This window comes from Leucoraja erinacea, chromosome 21 (genome assembly GCF_028641065.1).
Source record: "Leucoraja erinacea ecotype New England chromosome 21, Leri_hhj_1, whole genome shotgun sequence".
Lineage (NCBI taxonomy): Eukaryota > Metazoa > Chordata > Chondrichthyes > Rajiformes > Rajidae > Leucoraja > Leucoraja erinaceus.
The window spans coordinates 16342973-16369949 of NC_073397.1; the positions used below are offsets into that span (position 1 = coordinate 16342973).

Here is a 26977-nt window from a genome sequence, read left to right on the forward strand (position 1 = left end):
AGCAGCCACCACAGAGAAATTTGGACAGAACCCTCTATAGTACCCCACCATTGCCAGATAACGACGGAGCTCAGTCCTAGAGGTAGGAGCTGGAAACGCGACAATATGCTCTATCTTTGCCTGGAGAGTGCGAACCTGACCCCGGCCCACCACTTTACCAAGATACGTTACCGTGGCCTGGCCAAGTTCACACTTTCCAAGATTGATGGTTACGCGATAATAGTTACGCGACCCCCGGGTAGTTGGATGATCAGCCATGATCATATTGAATGGCGGTGCAGGCTCGAAGGGCCGAGTGGCCTACTCCTGCACCTAATTTCTATGTTTCTATGATGGTCAAGTTTGCATGAGCGAGTCATTTGAATACCTCTGTCAAGTGGTCGATGTGGTCGATCCACGTCCTGGAGCACACAACCAAATCATCAAGGTATGCCTCACAATAAGACAGACCAGACAGCACTACGTTTACCAACCGTTGAAATGTTGCCGGCGCGTTACGCATACCAAAAGCCATGACAGTATATTGAAGGAAATCATCAGGTGTAACAAATGCAGAGATTTCTTTCGCACGCTCAGTTAGAGGGACTTGCCAATATCCCTTCAATAAGTCCAATTTTGTGACAAAAGAGGCACTACCGACACGATCCACGCAATCCTCCATACGTGGGCGAGGATAACAATCGGTTTTGGTTACGCTATTAACCTTACAAAAGTCAGTACAGAACCGGTCGTCACCATTAGCCTTAGCAGCCAATAGACAAGGAGAGCTCCATGAACTACAGCTAGGCTCGGCAATGCCATGCTGCAGCATATAGTCAACCTGACTCTTTAGACGGCGGCTCTTGTCTGGATTGATACAATATGGGTGTTGCTTAATTGGCTTAGTATCAGCCACGTCAATGTCATGTTTTAGAATGGAAGTTTGAGACAGCACATCAGAAAACAGCGACTTATTTGACTCAACCAAAGCAGTCAGATCTCTCCGATGACTCAGTCAAGTGAGACAAACGCAATGGAAGTGTTTTCAACGCCTCAGAATTGGACAGTTTACCATGCGTCACAGCCACAGACAAACGTGCCTCACCCACTTCAGCACCAAGGTCAGGGGGCAGCACCATCGCAGTCAAAACAGGCTTGGACGATAGTGTGGGCACAGCGTCTCCGATTCAAAACCCACAGCCTTTTTCTCGTGATATTGTTTTAGCATGTTTACATGGCAAAGCTGATTTTTACGCCTCCGATCAGGAGTGGCAACTATGTAATCTCTCTTACCCATTTTCTTTTCTATCAGATAAGGGCCCTATAACGAGCCTGTAGACTAGACTCAGGAATTGGCAACAATACTAAAACTTTGTCACCTGGCACAAAGTCTCTGCTCTTAGCGTTCTTATCGAACCATTCTTTCATTTTTATCTGGGCAGTTTCAAGATTTTCCATAGCCAATTCTCATGCCCGCCACAGTCTAAATCTAAAGTTACTGACGTGTTCCAAAACATTTTGTTTAGTTTCTTCCTGGAACCACTTTTATTTTAGGACTCTTAAAGGACCACGTACTGTATGGGCAAAAACTAAGTCAGCAGGACTAAAACCCAAAGATTCCTGCACGACCCCTCGTACTGCAAACATCACCAGATGAACGCCATCATCCCAGTCCTTCTCAAATTCCAGACAGTACGTACGCAACATAGACTTTAATGTCTGATGGAAACGCCCGAGAGCGCCCTGGCTCTCAGGATGACAAGCGCTGATACACTGGAAAGCGTTTCAAAAATAGAATTTCTGCTCTCAAGGCATGTGTTTGAAGTCCTCACCCTATAGAGATCTCAGGAGGGAAGCTGTCCCGGGGCTGATTGACAGTGAGCGACGCGAATGGTCACAGGAGCAGGGAGAGGAAAAGCCCAATGAGCGGCGTGGGGGGCGGGCGCTGCTCTGGAAAGTTGGACAGATGCAGTGAGGAGATAATTCCCCACTCGTGCTCATTGCCAGTGCAAGGAAGAGACTTCTCAGCATCTGAAGAGAAGGGTAGAAAGTCAAATCAGTTCATTCTTTTGTTACAAAATTGGGAGGAATTCATTCTTTTTTTTTTGATTGCTTTTGCTGAACACCTCTGATTCAAGACCAGACAGAGATGATGGCTTGCACTGAAATTATCACGCTATGCCTGCAGACAGGCAAGTACGCTGGAAAGAAAGCGGGCAGCAGCCGCGCCGTCGCCGCCGTTCCAGTATTCATTGATGTGAGTAAGAAGGATTTCTAATCCATCTTTTGGTGTGTGATGGAGACGCGAGGAGCGGCAGATGCATTTACAAGCATAAATGGGCACCAATGGATAGTGTAACTCAATGGGTCAGGCAGCAGTTCTGGAGAACATGGATATAGGTGATGGTATTCGCCTCGCCTATCCACGTTCTCCGGAGTTGCTGCCTGACCCGATGAGTTATTCCAGCACTTTGGGTCTTTTTTTTTTGTAAAACCAGCATTTGCATTTCCTTGTATTTTCCAGTTATTCAAGCAAGTTGTGTATTTTCTTTGTAAAAACAGCATTGGCAGTTCCCGGTATCTAATATTGATCCTGTTTCCAGCACTTGTAGTTCCTTGTGAATGCAGAAAGACTGCTGTGTGTTAGTTTAAAGCGAAGTCTCATTGATATTTTCAAAGCTTGCTGAAGATTTTTTCTGTCAGTAAATGAAATCGCTATGTGTCTGTCTGTGTTTTATCAGCTCATGCTGAAAGTTGCCTGGACAACAGTAGGATTTCTATCCGCCACCCCTGACCACCCTCCCCAGTTAGAAGATCATAAACTCCCCTTTGTATAATCCTCTGCTCAGTCAAAGGAGATCTTATGTAAGAGACCCAGGAACTGCAGACGTTGCAATCAGGAGCAAAGCACAAAGTACTGGAGGAACTTAATAGGTCAGGTAGCATCTGTGGAGGGAAATGGACAGTTGATGTTCTGGGTCCAGACACAGCGGTATAGCGGTAGAGTTACTGCCTTTTTGCGCCAGAGACCCGGGTTTGATCCTAGTTACAGATGCTGTCTACGTGGAGTTTGTACATTTCCCCCCCTGTGACCGCGTGGGTTTTCTCCGGGTTCCTCCCACAATCCTAAGATGTGCTGTTTTGCAGGTTAATTGGCTTCTGTAAAATTTCCCTAGTGTGTAGGATAGAACTAGTGTAAACGGGTGATTGTTGGTCGGCTTGGATTCGTTGGGCCGAAGGGCCTGTTTCCACTATGTGTCTCCAAAAACAAAAAACTAAAATAAACCCCTTTTCAGACCATGATCTGCCCCCAGTCTGAAGAAGGTCGCCTGCCCATTTCCCTCCACAGATGCTGCCTGACCCGCTGAGTTCCTCTAGCACTTTGTCTTTTACTCCATAACTTATCTGAAGTGTGGTTGCTACTGTAATGAAGGCGATGTGGCAGCTATAATCTGCTCACAGCAAGGCAGAACAAGCAGCGCAATGTGGGGACATGCAGCAGATTATACATCGTTTATTTAAGGGGGGGAGAGGAGGGGGTTAATGTTGGCTGGGACTCAAGGGGAGAAGACACCTTTGATATGCTGCCAGTGTAGGAGGCAATGTTAACTCAAAAATAGCTTCTTTTTCCGAAGATAGACACAAAATGATGGGGTAACTCAGCAGGTCAGGCAGCATCTCTGGATAAAAGGAATAGGTGACGTTTCGGATCGAGACCCTTCTTCAGACGCAAAAGGACAAATCAAACCCTTCGTCCCCTCCGTTATCAAGCTTCTGAATGATCCTTCCATAAGCTAGGGTACTGTCCGATTCACCTCTACCCCATTGTGGACATTGGCCTTTGTCTATGGAACTAATGCGCTACAATACTGAGAACTATATGCTGCACTCTGTATCTTCCCCTTTGGTCTATGTATTGTACTTGAGTTTGACTTGATTGTATCTATGTATGGTGTATATGATCTGTTTGGATAGCATGCAAGCCAAAGGGTGTGGTACAGTGACGCAGTGGTAGAGTTGCTGCCCCAACAGTGCCAGAGACCTGGGTTCAATCATGACTACAGGTCCCACCTGCCTGGTTTTGGCCCCTCTAAACCTATCCTCATTTCAGTTCAGTTCAGCGTATTGTCACGTGTACCAAAGTACAGTGAAAAGCTTTTGTTCAGCGGAAAGACAATACATGATTACCACGCCAACCAACATACCCATCTACCTAGTCCCACCTGCCTGCGTTTGGCCCGTATCCATTCCATATACCTGACCCAATCCTATCCGTATACCTGATCGATTAAAAAAAAAACGTGATTGTACCTGCCTCAACTACTAGCAGCTCATTCCACATACCTACTAACCCTTGTGTAAAATAAGTTGCCCCTCAGCTTTCTATTAAATGTTTCCCTCTCACCTTAAACCCATGTCCTCTGGGTTTTATTTCTTTGTTCTTATAAATGCAATACAGCTTTCCACAGTGCCCAGATACAGGATAAAGGGCATAACATTTAGTGCAAACATATAGCATTGAAGTCCAAAATGGATGATAGCGGATCCTCTACTGGGATGGTAGCTGTTGTCTCCATGGATTTAGCAAGACCTTTGACAGGTCCTAGATGGTAGACTGGTCCAGATGGTTCGCCCACATGGAATCCAGAATGAGTTGGACAATTGGATACACAATTGGGTCTGTGGTGGCCGGGAGGCCGAGGGGAGTCGCGGAGGATTGTTTATCAGATTTAGAAGCCTGTGACCTGGGCCACAACGGTTTCTGCTGAGTCCCCTATTATTCATTCACGTTGAAGGATGCTGGAAATCTTGGATAAATCACATCAATGGCATTACCACGGCCTGATACCTCCTTGAAAAATTCAATAACCTGGGTCAAGCAATATTTTCCCTTTTGAAATGCGTGCAGTTTAATTGTTACTTGTGATTCTGGATGTGCTTCTATTCTCTTCTTTAGCAGGAATTCCATTGTTTATCCTGCTCAGTGATCCCCAGAGTGGGGTCGCCAGAGTCAGAGCTATACAGTGCAATGACAAGCCCTTTGGCCCAGCTTGTCCACAGCAACCAAGTTTCTTTATTTTAGTTTATTGTCACGTGTACCGAGGTCCAGTGAAAAGCTTTTGCATGCTAGCCCATCAGCGGAAAGACTATACATGATTACAGTCGAACTGGCCACAGTGCACAGATACAGGATAAAGGGTATAATGTTTGGTGCAAGATAAAATCCGATTAAAGGTAGTCCAAAGGTCTCCAATGAGGTAGATAGTAGCTCAGGACCGCTCTCTAGTTGTTGATAGGATGGTTCAGTTGTCTGATAACAGCTGGGAAGAAACTGTTTTCACACAAGTGTACACACTTCTGTACCCCTTGTGTGATGGGAGAGGAGAGAAGAGGGAGTGACTGGGGTGAGACTGGTCCTTGATGATGCTGGTGGCCTTGCGGAGTCAGCATGAAGTGTAGATGGAGTCAACGGAACGGGGGTTGGTTTACTTGATGGTCTGGGCTGCGTCTACAACTCTCTGCCGTTTCTTGTGGTCTTGGATGGAATTGGCATACTGTGCTGGTACCATTTGCCTACTTTGGCCCATAGCTCTCCGGGCTGCGCAGGCAATGGCTGCCTCTCCAACAGTCTGTCTGGCTTTTCCTTCTTTGTGTCTGTATTGTATGTGTTATATGTATGTTTTTTTAATGTTCTCTAGCTTGTTTTATGTCAGGGTGGGGGGAGTTGGGGGAAACTTTTTCTAATTTCTTACCTCAAAAGAACTGCAATTTTTTTCCGTATCGTATCTCCGCCCGCACTGCGGCCTAACATCGTGGAGTTGGCGGCCTTTGCTGAAGATCGACCAAGAGCTCCATCGCGTAAGCCTGCGCGACTTAACATCGTGGTGCCCGTGATCCCTGTCGGGGGTCATCTTTGGGGCTCCAACCATGGGACCCTGTGGGACTTTAACATCGCCGAGCCCCCGGTGTCTGGTTAGAGACCGACTCCAAGCCGCAGGAGTTTCGACTGCCCCGACGCGGGGTTTTCGACCGCCCCGATCGTGGGAGAATAAAAAGGAAGGAGATTAGACCTTATCGCCTTCCATCACAGTGAGGATCGTGGGGAATCTGCTGTGGTGCATGTTTATGTTAACTCTCATGTAGTCATGTGTCTTGTTGCTTTTTTTTTTTAGTATGGCTGTGTGGTAATTCAAATTTCACTGTACCTTAATTGGCACATGTGACAATAAACTGACCCTGATCCCTTCCAATTCAATTATCTGTCTAAATGCCTGTCAAATGTCCTATTGTATCCGCTTAAATTGCTTCATCTGCAGCTCATTCCAGATACGGACTACCCTCTGAGTGAAAACATTGCCCCTGAGGTCCCTCTCAAATCTCTCCCCTCTCAGCGTAAGCCACTGCCCTCTAGTTTTAGAAACATAGAAACATAGAAATTAGGTGCAGGAGTAGGCCATTCGGCCCTTCGAGCCTGCACCGCCATTCAATATGATCATGGCTGATCATCCAACTCAGTATCCCGTACCTGCCTTCTCTCCATACCCCCTGATCCCCTTAGCCACAAGGGCCACATCTAACTCCCTCTTAAATAGCCAATGAACTGGCCTCAACTACCCTCTGTGGCAGAGAGTTCCAGAGATTCACCACTCTCTGTGTGAAAAAAGTTCTTCTCATCTCGGTTTTAAAGGATTTCCCCCTTATCTTTAAGCTGTGACCCCTTGTCCTGGACTTCCCTAACATCGGGAACAATCTTCCTGCATCTAGCCTGTCCAACCCCTTAAGAATGTTGTAAGTTTCTATAAGATCCCCTCTCAATCTCCTAAATTCTAGAGAGTATAAACCAAGTCTATGCAGTCTTTCTTCATAAGACAGTCCTGACATCCCAGGAATCAGTCTGGTGAACCTTCTCTGCACTCCCTCTATGGCAATAATGTCCTTCCTCAGATTTGGAGACCAAAACTGTACGCAATCCCAGGTGTAGTCTCACCAAGACCCTGTAAAACTGCAGTAGAACCTCCCTGTTCCTATACTCAAATCCTTTTGCAATGAAACGTAACTACCATTCGCTTTCTTTACTGCAGCTGCACAAATCATACCTACCTTCAATGACATGTACCATGACAGGGAGGTCTCGCTGCATCTGTAGGTGAACGGCCACCATTTAGATAATAGTCTGCACAGTTTTTGCCACCAAAATGGATAACCTCACATTTATCCACATTATACTGCATCTGCCAGGGTTTGCCCACTCACCCAGCCTATCCAAGTCACCTTGCAGTCTCCTACAGAAGTTGGGATGTATGTTACAATTGCCCCCCAGCTTAGAGTGAGGCCAAACTTGGAGATATGCCTTGTCCCTCATTTTGATCGCCTAATTGTAAAATAGGGGGTCAACAGCAATGAGCCTTGCGGTACTAGTCACTGCCTGCCATTGTGAAAAGGACCCGTTTACTCCTACTCTTTGCTTCCTGTTTGCCAGCCAGTTCTCTATCCACATCAATACTGAACCCCAAATGCCTTGTGCTTTAAGTTTGTATACTAATCTCTTATGTGGGACCTTGTCGAAAGCCTTCTGGAAGTCCAGATACACCACATCCACTGGTTCTCCCCTATCCACGCTACTAGTTACATCCTCGAAAAATTCTATAAATTCGTCAGACATGATTTACCTTCGTAAATCCATGCTGACTTTGTCCAATGATTTCACCACTTTCCAAAGTGCTGCTAGCTCATCTTTAATAACTGACTCTAGCAGTTTCCCCACTACTGATGTTAGACTAACTGGTCTGTAATTCCCCATTTTCTCTCTCCCTCCCTTCTTAAAAAGTGGGGTTACGTTTGCTACCCGCCAATCTTCGGGAACTACTCCAGAATTTAAAATCCTCTACACTGTGAACCTTCTCTTTTCCATGCCGTTCTGGATCTTGTACACCAGGCAGTAGAGTTGCTGCCTTACAGCGCTGGAGATCCGGGTTCGATCCCGACTACGGGTGCTATCTGTACGGAGTTTGAACGTTCTCCCCGTGGGTTTTCTCCAAATTTCTCAGTTTCCCCCCACACTCCAAAGACGTGCAGGTTTGTAGGTTAATTGGCTTGGTGTATGTGTCAATTGTCCCCAGTGTGTGTAGGGTAGTGTTAATGTGTGGGGATCGCTGGTTGGCGCCGAAGGACCTGTTTCTGCGCTGTATCTCTAAAGTAGACTAAACTAAACCTCATTACGGCCACCCCTCAGCATCCTGACTGCTGACTGATCAATAATTCCTTGGACATTTTCTCTTGCCCGTTTTTCAATGTGGACAATGTGTTAGCTATCTGTGGTTTCTCTGACACATTTGCTTCTAATAAAATATTAGATATGAGTAATAATCCCTCTATCTCTGTTTTAGATTCTGTTAAAATGAGTGGATGCAGTTGAATTTCGTTTTAAGTGGGCCCATTTCATAATTCATCTCATTACCCAATGTCACGTCCATTTGTTCTGGCTTCTGGACAAATGACAAAACGAAGTAATGGTTTAATCTGCCTGGAGTTATTCAGAGGGGTGGAACAATACAATCACCCTATCATTCCATGTGGTATTCTTTCTGTTATCACTTTATGGCCTTTTCCACACCTAGCCTTCCTTTCTCTAATTTATAAACTTCTAAAATATGTTCCTGTTTTGTTTTGTGTTCCTTGATAATTCCTATTTTCCCATTCCAAAAAAAAAATGACACAAAGTGCTGGAGTAACTCAGTGGGTCAGGCAACCTCTCTGGGGAACATGGATAGGCGATGTTTCGGGTTGAGACCCTTCTTTAGAACAAATGGTCTTCCTGGCCTGAAAAGTCACCTATCCATATTCTCCAGAGATGCTGCCTGACCTGTTGAGTTGCTCCAGCACTCTGCGTCTTCTTGTCAGCCATCATCTACTCTTCCTCGTGTCTCCTCCTATTCAATTCTGTCAACACTCTTCTACTTGCTAAGTAGAATTATGCTCGGATAACTCAACACCCTCTGGACTGACTAATTTTATGGGCTATTTGGTGTTTTCTTTGAATAATACCACAACAGATTTTTCAATTGGCATTTATTAGATGTTTTGTAATAACTAATTTGAGGAAGGTCCTTCCTAATTTGAGGAAGGACATCCTTGTGATTGAGGCAGTGCAGCGTAGGTTCACGAGATTGATCCCTAGGATAGCGGGACTGTCATATGAGGAAAGATTGAAAAGACTAGGCTTGTATTCACTGGAGTTTAGAAGGATGAGGGGGGATCTTATAGAAACATAAAATTATAAAAGGACTGGACAAGCTGGATGTAGGAAAAATGTTCCCAATGTTGGGCGAGTCGAGAACCAGGGGCCACAGTTTTAGAATAAAGGGGAGGCCATTTAAGACTGAGGTGAGAAAAAACCTTTTCGCCCAGAGAGTTGTGAATTTGTGGATTCCCTGCCACAGAGGGCGGTGGAGGCAAAATCACTGGATGGATTTAAGAGAGAGTTAGATCGAGCTCTACCCTAGTGGAATCAAGGGATATGGGGAGAAAGCAGGCACGGGTTATTGATAGGGGATGATCAGCCATTATCACAATGAATGGAGGTGTTGGCTTGAAGGGCCGAATGGCCTCCTCCTGCACCTATTTTCTATGTTTCTAACTTCTCCGGTAAACCAGGCAAACTGAATGGAACGTGTTCTCAGTAAAGGGAAGTATGGGCCACAGGGCCCCGGTGAGTTTAAAGGGATTTTGGGAACCCAGGCTCCAATGAGCCAGTTACAGAGCTGTCAGCACCCCTAGTCAGATCCTTCCTGCACCGTCAGAAACTTACTGCCAGTGCACGCTGCCCTCGGGACGGCTGCTACAGAGAGGAGATGGTTACCCACCTCTTCGCCGGGTGGGGATTTGCAAATAAGGGTCTGGACAATGATACAAGGGTCCTTGTCACGGTTTATCCCGAACAGCTCCGTAACAGAGGGCTCCCTCATTTACGGACTGTTCCCAGGGATGTATTTGGAGACAAACGTCAAGTGCTGCTGGAAGGTCATCAACGCGATGATCTTGCCCATGACATTTCCACTCTGGGGAAAAAGGTTCTGACTGTCTACTCTATCTATGCCTCATCGTTTTATATACTTCTATCAGGTCTACTCTCAACCTCTGGAGTTCCAGAAAAAGCAAACCAAGGTTGTCCAACCTCTCCTAGAAGTTAATACTGTGGAAAACAGTCAGCATTCTGGTAAACCACTTCAAGTTTGTTCACATTTATTGTCACATGCACCAAATGGTAGTGATATTTGAGTTACCATACAGCCATACGAATAAAAATAACCCAATACACAATAGAATTTAACATAAACATCCACCACAGCGGAATCACCATTTCTCACTGTGATGAAGGCAATAAAGTTCAGTTACTCTTCCTCCTTTTGTTCCCCCGTGGTTGGGGGCTTTGAACCCTCCACAGTTGCCGCTACGAACAGCCCAATGTACAGACCCTCTCGCCGGGATGATCGAAACTCTGACCTCGGGATGGATCAGAACACACTCTGCGGCTTGGAGTTCCCGAATCGGCCGCTTCTTACCGGAGACCGCGGCCTCTCATGTTCACAGGCCCCGCTGGACGGAGCTCCAACGCTGGCGATCCTCGGCAAAAGATCCCGGGCTCCGCGATGTTAAAGTCAGCGCCGCACCCGCGGCTAGAAGCTCCGCAGACCACAGCTCCACGATGTTAAAGTCAGCAGGCCCCGCGATCGGAGCTCCAACACTGGCGATCGTCGACAAGGATCCACGATGGCAATTCCGCGCTGTGCCTGCTGCTGAAGCTTTGGGCCGGTCTCCGGTCGGAAAGGTCGCACCCATCCAGTGGGTAGGCCGCGAGGGGGGGCGAAGATGCGACACGGAAAAAAGACGCATCTCCGTCCAGGTAAGTGACTGAAAAACCGTTTACCCCTATTTCCCCCCACCACCATCCCCCACATAAGACATACTGAGAAACATTCAAACATACATTTAGACGCACTAAAAATAACAAAAAAGGCGAGAGGACTGACGAGCTGCTGGTGAGGCGCCACAATTCTGCACCCTTTCTAAAGCCTCCACATCCTTCCTGTATTGGGGTGACCAGAAGTGCATTCATTAATATGAAATGTTTATATTACAATAGTCAATGGATTAAAAAAAACAAAAACATTATATATTTAAACCGTTGGATGTTTGCTTTACATAGACACGGATATGCTGGAGTAACTCCGTTCGTCAGACAGCATCTCTGGGGATAAGATCTGAATATGTGATGTTTCAGGTCAAGACCCCTCTTCAGACTGAGACTTAGTTTAGTTTAGCTTAGAGATACAGCATGGAAAGAGGCCCTTCGCCCCACCGAGTCCGTGCTGACCAACAATCACCCTTTCACACTAGTTCCGTCATACACACTAGGGTCAATTTACAGAAGCCAATTCATCTACAAACCTGCACGTGTTTGGAGACTCTCAGACTATCTTTAATCGCTGGCTTTATCTTGCACTAAATGTCATTCCCTTTATCTTGTATAGGTACACTGTGGATGGCTTGATTGTAATCATGTATAGTCTTTCCACTGACTGGATAGCATGCAACAAAAATGTTTTTCACAGTTCCTCAGTACATGTGATAGTAAACTAAACCTGTCCTGCCCTCAGCCAAACCAAATCCCCCCCAAAAAGCTTCTCACTGCACCTCGGTACGCCTGACAAGAAAAAACTAAACTAAACAAACTGCGATTGCGTCATATTTGCACAGGTAGGGGAGTGCGAGGAATGGAAAGATCTCCAAATGAGTTAGAATGGGAACATTGGGCCCAATGGCCTCCTTTTTTGCTCTCTCTCAGCTGTACTTCTGTATCTGGGACATTGCTGTGTACAAAACAGCCAACGTTATGCGCCAAATGTACTGAAATAATTCTAAATGCGTTAATTTCCCTTTTCTAAAAAAAAGTCGCGCACTCAGTGTTTTTGTATGACTCACTAGGTAAATTGTAGAACGTTCCTGACCTACTGCTTCTGGTAGGCGTTGTACAGAAGTGCTGACAGTTGTCCCTTACGGATTAATTAAACCTTCATTTCAGCACGGACTATTTCTGGACTCTGCATCGGAATGTTCTACAAAATCTTCAGTTGATACTGAAGTCAATCAGCTTTATTTAAGTACACTTTTAGTCCATTTTGTCTTTCCTGTCACGTCCTCAAGAGAGAATCTCAAAGATGTTTTGCATCTGATCCATCCATCTATGTCTTATATAAATGTGTTGTCGCAGAATCAGCCTTCAGATGATGGGCTGGTGGGTGGAGAACAAAGTGCAGAGATCTCATTCAAGCCTTCATGTTATTCTCATTTTATTTATACATTACACTTTAATTTCAGATCATTATATTATTAAATAGCAAAGTGGGATGCGGAGAAGGGGAGTTTGTTGTTGCATTGAAGTTGAGGAATGGAGTGGTATAAACCTGACACATCACTTGCATCTCTGACAAGAAGGTGTAATTACTGTGTGAGAGGTCTGATAGTTTCCATTATAAGTCCCGTTAGAGGGATTTATATAAAGAATGAAAGTACTTACATTTCCTGTATCACTTCTCGGAGCCTCGGGGGAATCCAAAGGATTTGGGCTGCTTGAAGCAAAAAATAAAGTGCAGATGCAGGAAATCCAGCACGGACACAGTGAACGCTGGAAATACACTTCAGGTTGGGTAGCAGATGCAGAGAGAGGGTCAGAGTTCTGACGAAGAGTCAATGATTTGGAACATTAAAGGCCCTGTCCCACTTTCACGAGCTATTCATGAATTCTCCCGAGTTTTCCCCTTAATTCAAACTCGCAGAATGATCGTAACGGGTCCATAGGAGGTCGTAGGAGTTTGTAGATATATCGCAGCGGCTCGTTATGCCAGCCGTAGGTACTCGTGGCATCAGGTAAGTCGGGACGTTTTTTACAGCCCGATAAAAAAAATGTCCACGAGTAAAAAAATGGTCAGGATGAAAGAAATTGCAACTTTTTACTGGTAAGGAGAGCATCGAAATAGTCGTGGGAATTCGTAGACATACTCGTAGGAGTTTGTGAACATAGTCGTGGAAGGTTGTAGGAGTTCGTAGATTAGCACGATCTTGATTTTTATTTTAGGTCCTTTAAACTTGGCAGAGGTTTTGAATTAGGTTGTGAAAGTAGGACAGGCCCTTATCTCTTCCTCTCACTATGACGAAGTAAATTTAACTATTTAGTTTAGTTTGGTTCAGAGATACAGTGTGGAAACAGGCCATTCGGCCAACCAGCGATCCCGGTGCACTAACACTATCCTACACACTAGGAACAATTTACAATTTCTACCAAAGCCAATTAACCTGCAAACCTGTACGTCTTTGGAGTGTGTGAGGAAACCGGAGCTCCCGGAGAAAACCCACGCAGGTCACGGGGAGAAGGTACAAACTCTGTACAGACAGCACCCAAACTAGGATCGAACCAGGTTTCTGGCGCCGTAAGACAGCAACTCTACCGCTGTACTACTGTACCACCCTGGCTTCTAGAGAATAGTCATAGGTGCGGTGCATTGGTTACTAGGCATCATGAGGCAAATCCATGTCCTCGTAGATCAGGAAGTGTCATCAATGTGGTGGCAATGTCATTACTGTGAACACTTTTTAAAAATCGTGTAGAAAGGAACTGCAGATGCTGGTTTATACTGAAGATAGACACTAATAGGTGATGTTTCTGAAGAAGGGTACTGACCAGAAACGTCACCTATTCCTTTTCTCCAGAGATGCTGCTTGACCCGCTGCGTTACTCCAACATATTGTGTCTATTACACTTTTGTAATTGGCTGGTTCATTTCTCCTACTCATTTGGTGCCAGTGAGGTTGCTAAGGGAACGCTTGTTTGGTCCAAGAATTTTAATTTGTGTGCTTTGGAGATGAATGGAAGCAGCTGGTACTTTCAATATTCGCTGGTTTGGATGGAAGGAGCAAAAATGATCGTGCAGAAGGCGAGAGCTGAACATAGCCGCCCGCAAACTATTCTCTCTTGGATCCTTCCAAAGCAAAACCACTATCGCCAGGGCTGGAATTTACAGGGTTAATTCCCGGCATGGCGGGACTGTCATATCCTGAGAGAATGGAGTGGCTGCGCTGGTATATTCTGGAGTTTAGAAGGATGAGAGGGGCTCTTATTGAAACATATAAGATTATTAAGGGTTTGGATCCACTAGAGGCAGGAAACATGTTCCCAATGTTGGAGTCCAGAACCAGGGGCCACAGTTTAAGAAAAAGGGGTAAGCCATTTAGAACGGAGATGAGGAATCACTTTTTCACGCAGAGAGTTGTGAGTCTGTGGAATTCTGTGGAGGCCGGTTCTCTGGATACTTTCAAGAGAGAGCTAGATAGGGCTCTAAAAGATAGCGGAGTCAGAGGAGATGGGGAGAAGGCAGGAACGGGGTACTGATTGTGGATGATCAGCCGTGATCACATTGAATAGCGGTGCTGGCTCGAAGGACCGAACGACCTACTCCTGCACCTATTGTCTATTGTCTGTGGATTTAGCTGAGGTGTGGGTGGGGTGGGGCTGGGGGGAGGTTTGGAGCTGAAGGTTGAACTAGTGGTTATGTCAAGGGATAGCAGCAGAGAAATGAGTTGGGGCTGAGTGAAGAGTTGGGTGTAGGGTTCGGGTGGGAATGGGGCTGAGGTAGGAGGGATTGGATCGTAGGTGAGGGTTTAGATGGAAGTGGAAGTGTGACTTAAGGAGATGTTGGGATAGAGGCATACGGAACTGCAGATGCTGGAATCTTGAGCCAAAATCAAAATGCTGGAAGAACTCAGCAGGTCAGGCAGCATCTGGGGTGGGAATGGACAGATGGCAGATCCCGTTTCGGGTCGGGAATCCTGCTTCAGATGGGTTTTGGTGTGAGTTGGTGCTGGAGTGAGGTTGGGGTGAAGGGAGGGGTATGTGTTGGACATTGGGTTGAGGGAAGGGTGGTATGGGGTTAAAGTGACACTGGAGGCAAGGCTAAGGGAAGAGATATTTTAAGATACAGCATGGAAGCAGGCCCTTTGGTGAACAGAATCCATTGATCGAGAAAAGGCCAGAAGAAATCAGGGCCAGCAATAGATGACTCATGGACATGCTGAATCTCCTCGGACACCAAAGGAAGTAAATATACTGATGCTTTTTCTTGATCACCGCATCAGTATGAAGGGATTAGGTTATGATGCTGGTGATATAGTCACTGCAAGATGCAAAACTGAGGGACGGTTGACATTTACTTTTGCTATTTACTTTTGCTAAATCCTGCGTCACGCATTTAGAATTGTAATGTGTCTGAATTTAAAGTCCATCAATTCACCATCTAGGACAAAGAACAGTGCAGCTCAAGAACAGGCCCTTCGGCCCACAATGTCTGTGCTGAACATCATGCAAGACCATCTCTTATCAGCCTGCACGTGATTTGTATCCCTCCATATCCATGTGCCTATTCATTAGCGTCTTAAAACGCTGTCATATCTGCCTCAACCATCACCCTCGGCAGCGTGTTCCAGGCACTCACCACCCTCCGGTAACAAAAAAAAATAGAATACGTTGTCCCGCACATGTCCTTTAAACTTTGCCGCTCTCACCTTAAAACCATGTCTTCTAATAAATTATTCTCAAAAACTTTGGGCAGCACAATGGCGCAGCAGCACCAGAGTCCTGAGTTCCATCCTGACTACGGGTGATGTCTGTACGGAGTTTGTATATTCACCCATGTGACCGCAGGGTTTTCTCCGGGTGCTCCGGTTTCTTCTCTCATCCCCAAAACGTGCAGGTTTGTAGGTTAATTGGCTTCTGTAAATTGTTCCTTATGTGTAGGATACAGTGGTAGAGCATGAGGTGACTGCTGGTCGGCACCAATGCGATGGGCCGAAGGGCCTGTTTCCACACTGTATCTCTAAACTAAACTAAACTAATGACATCAGTGGAGGTGAGGATTGGGAGAAGCTGGCTGATGTCCTATCGCTTGTTTACATGATTGCCAAAAGACTGTCTGGATCTTCTTGTGGGACCAGTTACGTGGACCATATAGTTCATTCAGCCCAATCTTCCATGCCAGTATCTGTGTCCCACACCAGCCTCCTACAGCCAGGGTCGAACCCGGGTCTCTGGTGCTGTAGGGCAGCAACTCTACTGCTGCGCCACCGTACTGCCCCTAACTCCAGTCACTTCATCACTATGTGTCTTTGTTTTGTAAACCATCCTTATTTCTCTCCTCTACATATGCGGCCTGACCTGCTGAGTTACTCCAGAAGGTACACAAAAATACTGGAGAAACTCAGCCGGTACAGCAGCACCAGGAGCGAAGGAAATAGGCAATGTTTCGGGCCGAAACACTTCTTCAGACAGATGGGGGTTGGGGGCGGGGGTGGAGAGAAGAAAGGAAAAAGGAGGAGGAGGCTGAGGGAGAGATAGGAAGGGGAGGAGACAGCAAGGGCTAACAAAATTGGGAGAATTCAATGTTCATGCCACCAGGATGCAGACTCCCCAGTTACTCCAGAACTTTTCTTTCTGTAAACCAGCACCTGCAGTTCCTTGTTTCTGCCTTCGACAGATGCTCCCTGGCCCATTGAGTTCCTCCAGCACCCTGCGTTTTGCTCAAGATCCCAGCATCTGCAGTTCCTCACGTCGCCAGGCCTCCGTCTACTCTTCTATTCCTCTCAGTGCCTCGCCTTCTTTTCTTCCCTCCTCCCAAAGCTGACCACTTGTTTATTATCGAGTCTCACGGATGCTGAGGGGGCTGCTATTTTGGAATGTTGTCTCTGTGATTCACCCAGCAACCAGCTGAGGCACTGAAGGCCGGTGCCAAGTATTTTTAATTGAAGGAAACATTGGTAGCAAAGTATGTCAATACGAGGGAAGTTAGATAAAGACACCTAGTTTGTTGTTTGGCTGTGCCGCAGTGCGACACTGAGAGGGAGATTAAAATAAGATCGCCTGCTGTCCGTGATGCATTAAGATGCAGAAAGACATCCTCTAAATGGATTGTGATTGTGATGCGTTTGGGTGAAGTAAATGCGTCGCTCCTTGGGGATTGATAGGCTGCAGGACCTGAGCTGGCAGGAGTCCATAACCAATCCTACATGGCTGGTTGCCGGGGGTTACAAAGACTTTAGACTCTATAGAGACCCTTCAGCCCACCGAGTCCGCGCCAACAGAGAGATCACCCTCTACACTAGCACTATCCTACACGTTAGGAACACTGTTTAAGATTTTATACCAAAGCCAATTAATCTACAACCCTGGAGTGTGGGAGGAAACTGGAGCATCCGGAGAAAACACACGCGGTCACAGGGAGAACGTACAAACTCCGTACAGACAGCACCCGTAGTCAGGATCGAACCCGGGTCTCTGGCGCTGTGAGGCAGCAACTCTACCGCTGCACCACTGTGCCGTCCCAATTTGCCCCAGATTGGAGAGATAGAAGGAATGAGGCAGCAAGTTCCACATCCAAATCTCTCTCTAGATAAAATGTAGGCACAAGGGTCCCGACTCACATCGTCGCCTATCCATGTTCTCCAGAGATGCTGCCTGACCCGCTGCGTTACTCCAGCATTTTGTGTCTATCTTCAGTGTAAACCAGCATCTGCAGTTCCTTCCTACACATCGCTTTCTCTCAGTCTCTCCGACTGCCGCATTCTGTTCTCGAGGCTTTGGACACCATGACATCTGAAATGTTCTCCATTTTCAAGAAACATAACTTCACATCTACACCGGTTGACGGAGCTCTCATTTACACATCCTCCATTTCTTGGAGTTGCTGCCTTCCAGCACCAGAGACCATGGTTCGATCCAGACTACGGGTGCTGTCTGTGTGGAGTTTGCACGTTCTCCCTGTGAGCACGTGGGTTTTCTCCGGGTGCTCCGGTTTCCGCCCACACTCAAAAGACGGCAGGTTTGTAGGTTAATTGGCTTTGGTAAAATTGTAAATTGTCTCTACTGTGTAGGATAGAGCTAGTGTACGGGGTGATCGCTGATCGGTGTGGACTCGGTGGGCCGATGGGCCTGCTTCTGCACTCTATCTCTAAAGTCTAGTGAATTGTGAACAAACATTCCCGCTTGAACAGTAATAGAAATCAGGAACATTGTCCTACAAAACGCAGTGGACGCTGAATTTTTAATGTTTCACAATGATCGTGTCTTGCTGGGTCCAGGCATAAAGGGACGGCTCACAATGGAGGCAACGCTGGCTTGAAGGACAGAATAATCACAATCTAATTGAATAACTGAAAAGGCTCAAGGAACGTGTGTTGCCTTCCTAGAGTCGCAGACTCCATTTATACCTCATGCTGCCTATACAAGGCCAGCAGCATAATCAAGGACGAATCGCACCCTGGCCACTACCTCTTCTCCCCTCTCCCTTAGGTCAAAAGGTACAGAAGTGTGAAAACGCACACCTCCAGATTCAGGGACAGTTCCTTCCCAGCTGTTATCAGGCAACTGAATCATCCCACCACAACCAGAGAGCAGTCCTGAACTACTATCTACCCCTTTGGTGACCCTCGGACTATCCTTGATCGGACTTTGCTGGCTTTACCTTGCACTAAATGTTTATCCATTATCATGTATCTGTACACTGTAAATGGATCGATTGTAATCGGGTCTTTCTGCTGACTGGTTAGCACACAGCAAAAGCTTTTCACTGTACCTCGGTACATGTGACATTAAACTGAACTGATCTGAGAAAGAAGAGGTGACAAATTCACTGTGCCGTCATCTCCACTGTCACAGTGGGTGGGTGGAGCATAATGGTAGGACACTGACATTGAATATCAAAGAGTTTGGTAGATCAGTAGTTAAGTTCCTGGAGTGGCAGCTGGAGTCAGGGGCATGTGTTCTAATCCCACCTTTTTTTTTTTTTTTTTTTTTTTTTGATTTTTCTTCAGCAGTGAGTCATTTTGTTTGCTTATTGATCAACATCACCAGTGTAAATGCAGATCACATCATCATTCCCCAAGGCAACTGTTTGGGGTGTGCATTCCCTTTTAAATCAGTAACACATCACCTTTAATACAAATAGTGTCTTGTTTCTGTGTTCAAGGTCCAGCAAGTGTGTGATTTGTATAAAACAGTAAAAAAAATCAATGTTAGTCACAGATAATGCTGAGGGGAGACACCTCTGCACCTTCTTAAATGGGGAAAGTCACTTTTGATTATGTTGTAAATAAACTGTAACCTAGCTCATGTTATGGTATTGGGATATCACCAGCCCTTGGAAGAGTTGAGTGTTTTTATGCTATTGAGGGCTGGTTAACGATTGGTGAAAGATCTATTTAACACCCTGCAGCGTCCATATCAACTAAACTGTCCATTCATTTTTTCTAATGCAAATAAGCTTTCACCCACTGAGCAAAAGTATAAAGGCACATTCCAATATACGAGCTGTAAAACTGCTCACTTGAATTGTTGAGGTGACAGTGGAATGGGGCTGCAATGCAAGACTAAAGTGAAACCAGCATTAGCCAAGGCATTTCTCAAATCTTCTCCCTAGTGTTTTGGATTACCCCATGCAAGAATAGGAGATGGATTCTGTTCAAGATCCCGTGTCTCAACATAAGCAAGCTTCTCGTGTTCCTACATTTGGCTCTCCCAACCTCAGTACACATGGAATGGCTACATTTTACAAACTGTTGCACAACAAATCAATCTGCAAACTTGAGACTTGAGGCTCTCCCCAAGTGGCTTTGGGAAGGGACCCAGGCAACCTTGGCCCACAATGAGGCATTGGGACATCTTGTTGCAAAAGTCGAAGACACTCAAAAATCAGATGAAGTGATCAGCTGGGTACTAGCTCGCACTGCCAGTTACCTTCCAGGATCTAATGAGTAACCTCACCCACTGAAATGTAGAACAAAGCTTGCGAGTACAATAGCTGGCAGCACAATAAACATGGACAGCAACAGGCTGACGAGATTTCAGGCTGCAGGCTCTACCTGGAGTTCCACAAAATACATGATAGGTCATGCCCCAAACCTGCACTTCCTTGCTTCACGTCCAGAAGAGAGAGTTTACTTATGTGCTTAATCTAACAATAGGAGAGAGACTGTATGTGTACATGTGTGGGGAAGGGGAAGGGGAAGGAAAGAATCGAATAGCGTAATAAAAATTCTACAAAATAGAAAATAAAAACTTTGGTCCACATTTGATAATAATCGATCTAAGTCGACAATTGATGAGGGAGAAGATGATATGGAATGTAGAGTCATGGATGATAATGGTTACTTGTAGTTCTAATCCCACCATGGGAGCTGAGGAATTGGTAAATGAATAAATATCAACTTAAAAAAAAATATCTAGCTACTCAGAAACTGTAGCCATGTAACTGCCCAGTTGTTTTTAATAGAACCGGGTTCACTGCTATCCTTCAGGGAAGGACATCAAAGAAGGACACAAAGTGCTAGAGTAACTCAGTACATTATGAGCAGTTGCGGTGGCGCAGCGGTAGAGATGCTGCCTTACAGCGAATGCAGCGCCGGAGACCCGGGTTCGATCCCGTTTACGGGTGTTGTTTGTACGGAGTTTGTACGTTCTCCCCGTGATCTGCGTGGGTTTTCTCAGAGATCTTCGATTTTCTCCCACATTCCAAAGACGTACAGGTTTGTAGGTTAATTGGTTTGTTATAAATGTAAAAATTGTCCCAAGTGAGTGTAGGATAGTGTTAATGTGCGGGGATCGCTGGTCGGCGCGGACTCGGTGGGCCGAAGGGCCTGCTTCCGTGTGGTGTGTCTAAACTAAATTAAGTCAGGTAGCATCTCTGGAGAACAGGGATAGGTGACGTTTTGGGTTGGGACCCTTTTTCAACACAAGAAATCATAGATGGTTCTAGCACAAAAGAAGTAGTCAGCCCACCATGTCTGCGTTAACCCTCCACTATCTAATCTGGGAAAAGCACCCAGACCAGTCTTCCCACCACTGACTCCATCTACACTTCACACTGCCTTGTAAACGCCGCCAACATAATCAAAGACTTGTCCCACCCTGGTCATTCCTTCCTCCCCCTGCTCCCATCTGGCAGAAGGTACAGAGGTTTGATATCACGCATCTCCAGACTCAAGAACAACTTCCTCCCCTCCATTATCAGCATCTGAACGGTCCTTCCATAAGCTAGGTACTGTACGATTCACCTCTACTGCCACCACGCTCCATCGCATTTCAAGCTTTTCTCCACCATTTATTGAACCAATTCCATGTTGAAGCCATTAATAGAGGAGAACGAGAAGTTATTGAGGGTAAGGACCAACTCCGCTAGGAGAGTATCAGTGGCTGGGTATAGGTTGCTTCTGTGGTCGAGGAAGAACCAGAGGGCTTTGAGACCATCCTGGTGGGGGATGGAGGTCTGAAGAAGGGTTTCGGCCCGAAACGTTGCCTATTTCCTTCGCTCCATAGATGCTGCTGCACCCGCTGAGTTTCTCCCGAATTTTGTGTGTACCATGTTGAAGCCAGCAGTGAATTCTCCCTCCTCCATAACTGCAGGCAGTACGTTGCAGATACCTAAAAGTGATGTTTCCCATCTCATGACTAATTCTCTTCTTTAGACTTTAGAGATAGAGTGTGGGAACAGGCTCTTTGGCGCTGACCAGCGATCACCCGTGCACGAGCACCATCCTGCACACTGGGGACAATTTACAATCGACAGAAGCCAATTAACCTGAAAACCTGCACGTCTTTGGAGTGTGGGACGAAACCCAGAGCACCCGGAGAAAACCCACACGGTCACAGGGAGGACAGGGGAGGCACTGTGGAGCAACGGTAGAGTTGCTGCCTCACGGCACCAGAGGCCCGGGTGCGATCCTGAGTACGGGTGCTGTCTGTACGGAGTTTTTACGTTCTTCCCGTGATCGCGTGGGTTTTCTCTGGGTGCTCTGGTTTCCTCCAACAATGTACAGGTTTTGGATTTGGTAAAGATTGTAAATTGTCCCTAGTGTGTAGTGATAGTGCTAGAGTATGGGGTGATCGATCACTGTTCAGCATGGACGGCCGAAAGACCAATTTCCACACTGTATCTCTAAAATCTAAAGGAGGTACAGGGGCCAGAAGGTGACAGGTGGACTGAGAAGGAGTGAGGGGTGGGCAGATGGTGGATGAAACACCGGCTATTCCTTTCCTCCCCCAGATACTGCTCGTTGAGTTCCTGCATCAGCTTATTTCTCATCCTAATTCCAGCATCTACAGTCTTTTGTGTTTACCATTCATGTAAATCTTTTCTGGATCTTGTCTAATGCCCCCACATCCTATTCATTATGAAGGACGGTACAGTGGCACTGTGGTAGAGCTGCTGACTTACAGAGCCTGAGACCTGGGTTCGATCCTGACCACGGATGTTGTCTGTATGGAGTTTTTACATTCTCCCTTTGCTGGCAGTTTACCTTAGACTTCTCCCATGTGGGTTTCCTCCAGGTGCTCCGGTTTCCTCCCACATCCCAAAGACGTGCATGTTTGTAGGTTAATTGGCCTCTTGTGTATAGGAAATGCATGAGAAAGTGGGATAACGTTGACTAGTGTGAAGGGTGTTTGATGGTGGGCATGGACTTAGTGGGCCGAAGGGCCTGTTTCCATGCTGTAGCTTTCAATCATTCGACTGATTTCTAAATCTGCCCTAGCACTTTGAATGATTTGTAAATTTGAGCAGAGAATTGTGGACGCAGCCCAGACCGTCACACAAGGGACTTCCATTCCATTGACTCCATCTACACTCACGCTGCCTCGGCAAGGCCACCAGCATAATCAAGGACCAGTCTTGCCCCGGTCACTCCCTCTTCTCCACTGTCCCATCAGGCAAGAAGTACAAAAGTTTGAAAACGCACATAGAAACATAGAAAATAGGTGGCCATTCAGCCCTTTGAGCCAGCACCGCCATTCATTGTAATAATGGCTGATCGTCCCCTATCAATAACCCGTGCCTGCCTTCTCCCCATATCCCTTGACTCCACTAGCCCCTAGAGCTCTATCTAACTCTCTCTTAAATCCATCCAGTGACTTGGCCTCCACTGCCCTCTGTGGCAGGGAATTCCATAAATTCACAACTCTCTGGGTGAAAACGTTTTTTCTCACCGCAGTCTTATCCAGATCTTCAGATTCAGGGACTGCTTCTTCCCGGTTGTTATCAGGCAACTGAACCATCCTCTCACCAACGAGAGAGCGATCCTGACCTACCATCTACTTCACTGGAGACCCCTGCACTATCTTTAATCGGACTTTACTGGACTTTACCTAGCACTAAACGTTATATCCTCTATCTGTACACTGTAGATGGCTTGATTGCAATCACGTAAACTTCATTTACACATTATGCATTGTACACATATGTTGCCTTGGCCCCAAGTCTCCAGATTTCTTCCCACAAAATCTGCCTTTTTATTTGTTTTTGCCAGCAAACGATTTCTCCCACAGGAAGACAGGAAGGATGGAACATGGAAAGAGGCCATTTGGCTCCTTGGACCGACATCATAGCTAACAAATAGATAGAGTCATGCAGCAAGGTTAGAGGCCTTTCAGCCCATCGAGTCCATGCCAGCCATTGAGTCCATGCCAGCCATCGAGTGTACAGTTACACTAATTCCATTTTATACTCCCCACGTTCCCATTTACTCCTCCCACCTTTACAAGTGGGGCAAATGGGCCAAATAATCTACCAACCTTCATGTAGAATCATCGAGTCACAGATTTTCTCGTCACAAGGAAATGCAGATGCTGGAATCTTGAGTAAAAAGCACAAAGTGCTGGAGTGACACAGCAGCCCTGGCAGCTTCTCTGAAGAATGTAAGGAGCTGCAGATTCTGAAGAAGGGTTCTGACCTGAAACGTCACCTATCCATGTTCTCCAGAAATGCTGCCTGACCCGCTGAGTTACCCCAGCATTTTGTTTTTTCTTTGTATATATTTTCTTGGGGACCCCTCAGCTGTAGCAACCATTAGGCGCTGTGGCAGAGTTCGAGTTGCTGCCTTACAGCGCCAGAGACCCGGGTTCAATCCTGAACACGGGTGCCATCTGTGCAGAGTTTGTACGTTCTCCCTGTGACCATATGGGTTTACTCCGGGTGCTCCGGTTTCCTCCCACACTCCAAAAACATACAGGTTTGTAACTTAATTGGTTTTGGTAAAGATTATCAATTGTCCCTAGTGTGTTGGGCAGAGCTAGTGTATGGGGTGATCGCTGGTCGGCGTGGATTCGGTGAGCTGAAGGGCCTGTTTCTGTGCTGTATCTCTAAAGTAAAAAGTCTAAGGTAAGATGCCAGTGATTGGCCTTGATGGATACTTCTTACCCTGCACTCTCCCACCCTCATTTACTGACGACGTCAGGATAACGCAAGATGTGGAGCTATCCTGCTGCATGTCTTGCTAGTGCACTGTTGTGGACCAGCCACAGCCATTGATGTGACACCAATGCTGATGATCTTTAGGAACGCAACATAAGAAGCATACTGTTGGGGTTGCATCACCGCTTGGTTCGGGAACAGCTCTGCCCAAGGCTGCAAGCTTGGGCTGTCAGTCCATCACGGAACCACCCCCCCCCCCCCCCCCCCCCCCCCCCCCCCCCCCCACCATTGACTCCATCTACACTTCACAGCACAGAATAGCAGCTAACATAATCAACGATAGACGTAAGTTGCTGGAGTAACTCAGCAGGTCAGGCAGCATCTCTGGAGAAAAGGATTAGGTGATGTTTCGGGTCGAGACCCTTCTTCAGACACATCAAGGGCTTGTCCTACCAAGGTTGTACCTCCTTCCCCCTGCTCCCGTTCAGAAAGTGTACAGAAGCTCCATTCCTCCTCTCCAGAGATGCTGCCTGTGCCACTGAGTTACTCCAGCATTTTGTGTCTACCCACCAGGCTTAGGATCAGCTTCTTCCTCTTTGCTATCAGGCTTCTGAACGGTCCTTGCACAAACTAGGGTACTGTGTGATTCACCTCTACCCCATTGCGGACTTTGGAATTTGTCTCTGAAACTGATGGGCTACAATGCCGAGAATTGTAATTTGCACTCTGTATTTTCCCCCTTCCCTCTACCTATTGTACTTGAGTTTGAGCTTGTATGGCTGTGAAACCGTGTTTGCCTTGCATGTACCTACGTACGATATTTCTGATCTGTTTGGATATCATGCAAAACAAAGCTTTTCACTGTACCTCGGTGCACGTGATAACAATAAGCCTAAACCTAGGAGAAAACCAATTGGCTCTGGATTTTGCATAGTTCCCTTCATTATCCTGCGGGGAACATGGTGGTGCAGAGGCCGAGTCGCTGCCTTACAAAACCCAGTGTGACCACGTGCGTTTTCCCTGGGTGCTCCGGTTTACTCCCACATTCCAAAGACACAAGTTTGTAGACTAATTAGTATTGGTCAGTGTAAAATTGTCCCTAGTGTGTAGGATAGTGCTAGTGTACAGGGAGATAGCTGGTCGGCACAGACATGGTGGGCTGTTTCTGCGCTGTATCTCGAAAGTCCAAAAGTTGATGTTTAATGTACAGAACACATATGGCCTTGAAACTTTTACAGACAACAATATTCTGTTGTTTCTTCAGACAAGACAGTGCCAGCCATCTTCTGGTGCTTTGTAGACACAAAACCGGTCACGATGTTTGAAGGTCACTGCTGCCAGCAATCCGCATTGTGAAGTTCTCTCTGCAGTTTGATATTTTGCCTATTCAATAGTGCTGGGTTATTTTTAGTGTTACTGCTGCAATCCTATTGAATTAAAGAAAGACACAAGACCTGCACTTGTGTGAATGTCCTTCACTGCTGCACTCCTCCATCTGCCTCGCAGCCCACAAACAATTGTCACTATTGTAGCCCCTGCTGCAATGCAGCAACATACACGTTCAGTTTAGTTTAGTTTAGATTCGAGATACAGCGTGGAGGCTGGCCCTTCGGCCCACCGACCAGTGACCACCCCGTACACTGACACTATTCGACGCACTAGGGACAATTTACCATTTACAGGTGCCAATTAACCTACAAACCTGTATGTCTTTGGAGTGTGGGAGGAGTCCGGATCAGCCGGAGGATGCAGGGTACAGATGGCGCCCGTAGTCACGATTAAACACGGGTCGCTGGCGCTGTGAGGCAACCCTACCACTGCGCCAATATGCTACCTTAATGTGCATGGGAAGATCCTGCCCTCTGTGGCAATGTATTCCACAGATTCAACACCCTCCTGCACACCAAGGAATAAAGTCTTAACCTGTCCACCAGCCTCACCCAATAGCTCAGGCTCAGGCCCGCATCCTGAGACGTGCGGGTCTGTAGGTAAATTGGCCCTCAGTCAGTTGCCCCTAGAGTGTGAGGAGTAGATGAGAAAGTGGGATAACATTGAACTAGTGTGAACGGATGGTCGGTGTGGACTCCGAGGGCCGAGGGGCTGTTTCCATGCTGCATCCCTAAACTAAACTAAATTCTAAACTAATCTGCAGTTCATTGTGTCTTAGTTTAGTTTACAGATGCAGTGCGGAAACAGGCCTTTCAGCCCACCGAGTACGTGCCGACCCGTGATAGCCCTGTCCAACATACTACGGACAAATTGCAATTCTTACCAAAGCCAATTAACCAACATCCCTGGGGGCCGGTGGTTTTGCAACCCCCCCCCCCCCCCCCACCACCGAGTCCGTGACCTCAGGTCCAGCAAAACAGAGAATCCAGCACGGCTCTGGAACCAAGGGGGCCGGAAAATTAATGGTGGACCTGTACCTACAATGAAGGATGTAACTTTCAAAACCGACAACAGGTTAGATGTCACCAGAACTCTTCTGATCCATTTATGTGGAGCAAAAAGACAGCCAGCTTTCCCCTGGGCTGTGTTTAGAGTCGTTTTCCTTTGATGCATCGCGCATCTTAAGTTGCAAAGAAAAAAGTAGGTCAGGCTCCTGAGAGCTGATGAGGAGGCAGGAGGCAGTGAGCAGCTTCATATGGCTGAGCTGCAGGGAGCCGATAGGGCGGAAGACATGCTGGGACGGAGGGGACAAGGCAGTGATTAAC

The 26977-nt window shown here is 46.6% G+C and overlaps 1 protein-coding gene across 1 annotated transcript in view; it reads left to right on the plus strand.

The window, feature by feature from the left end:
* The first annotated feature begins 1628 nt into the window (after positions 1-1628).
* LOC129707296 (N-terminal EF-hand calcium-binding protein 1-like) overlaps positions 1629-26977 on the plus strand; it is a 70981-nt gene continuing 45632 nt past the window's right edge. The window contains exon 1 of the mRNA XM_055652231.1: positions 1629-2236. Coding sequence (XP_055508206.1) covers positions 2129-2236 — 108 coding nt within the window. The 5' untranslated portion in view covers positions 1629-2128. The remainder of the gene's footprint in view (positions 2237-26977) is intronic.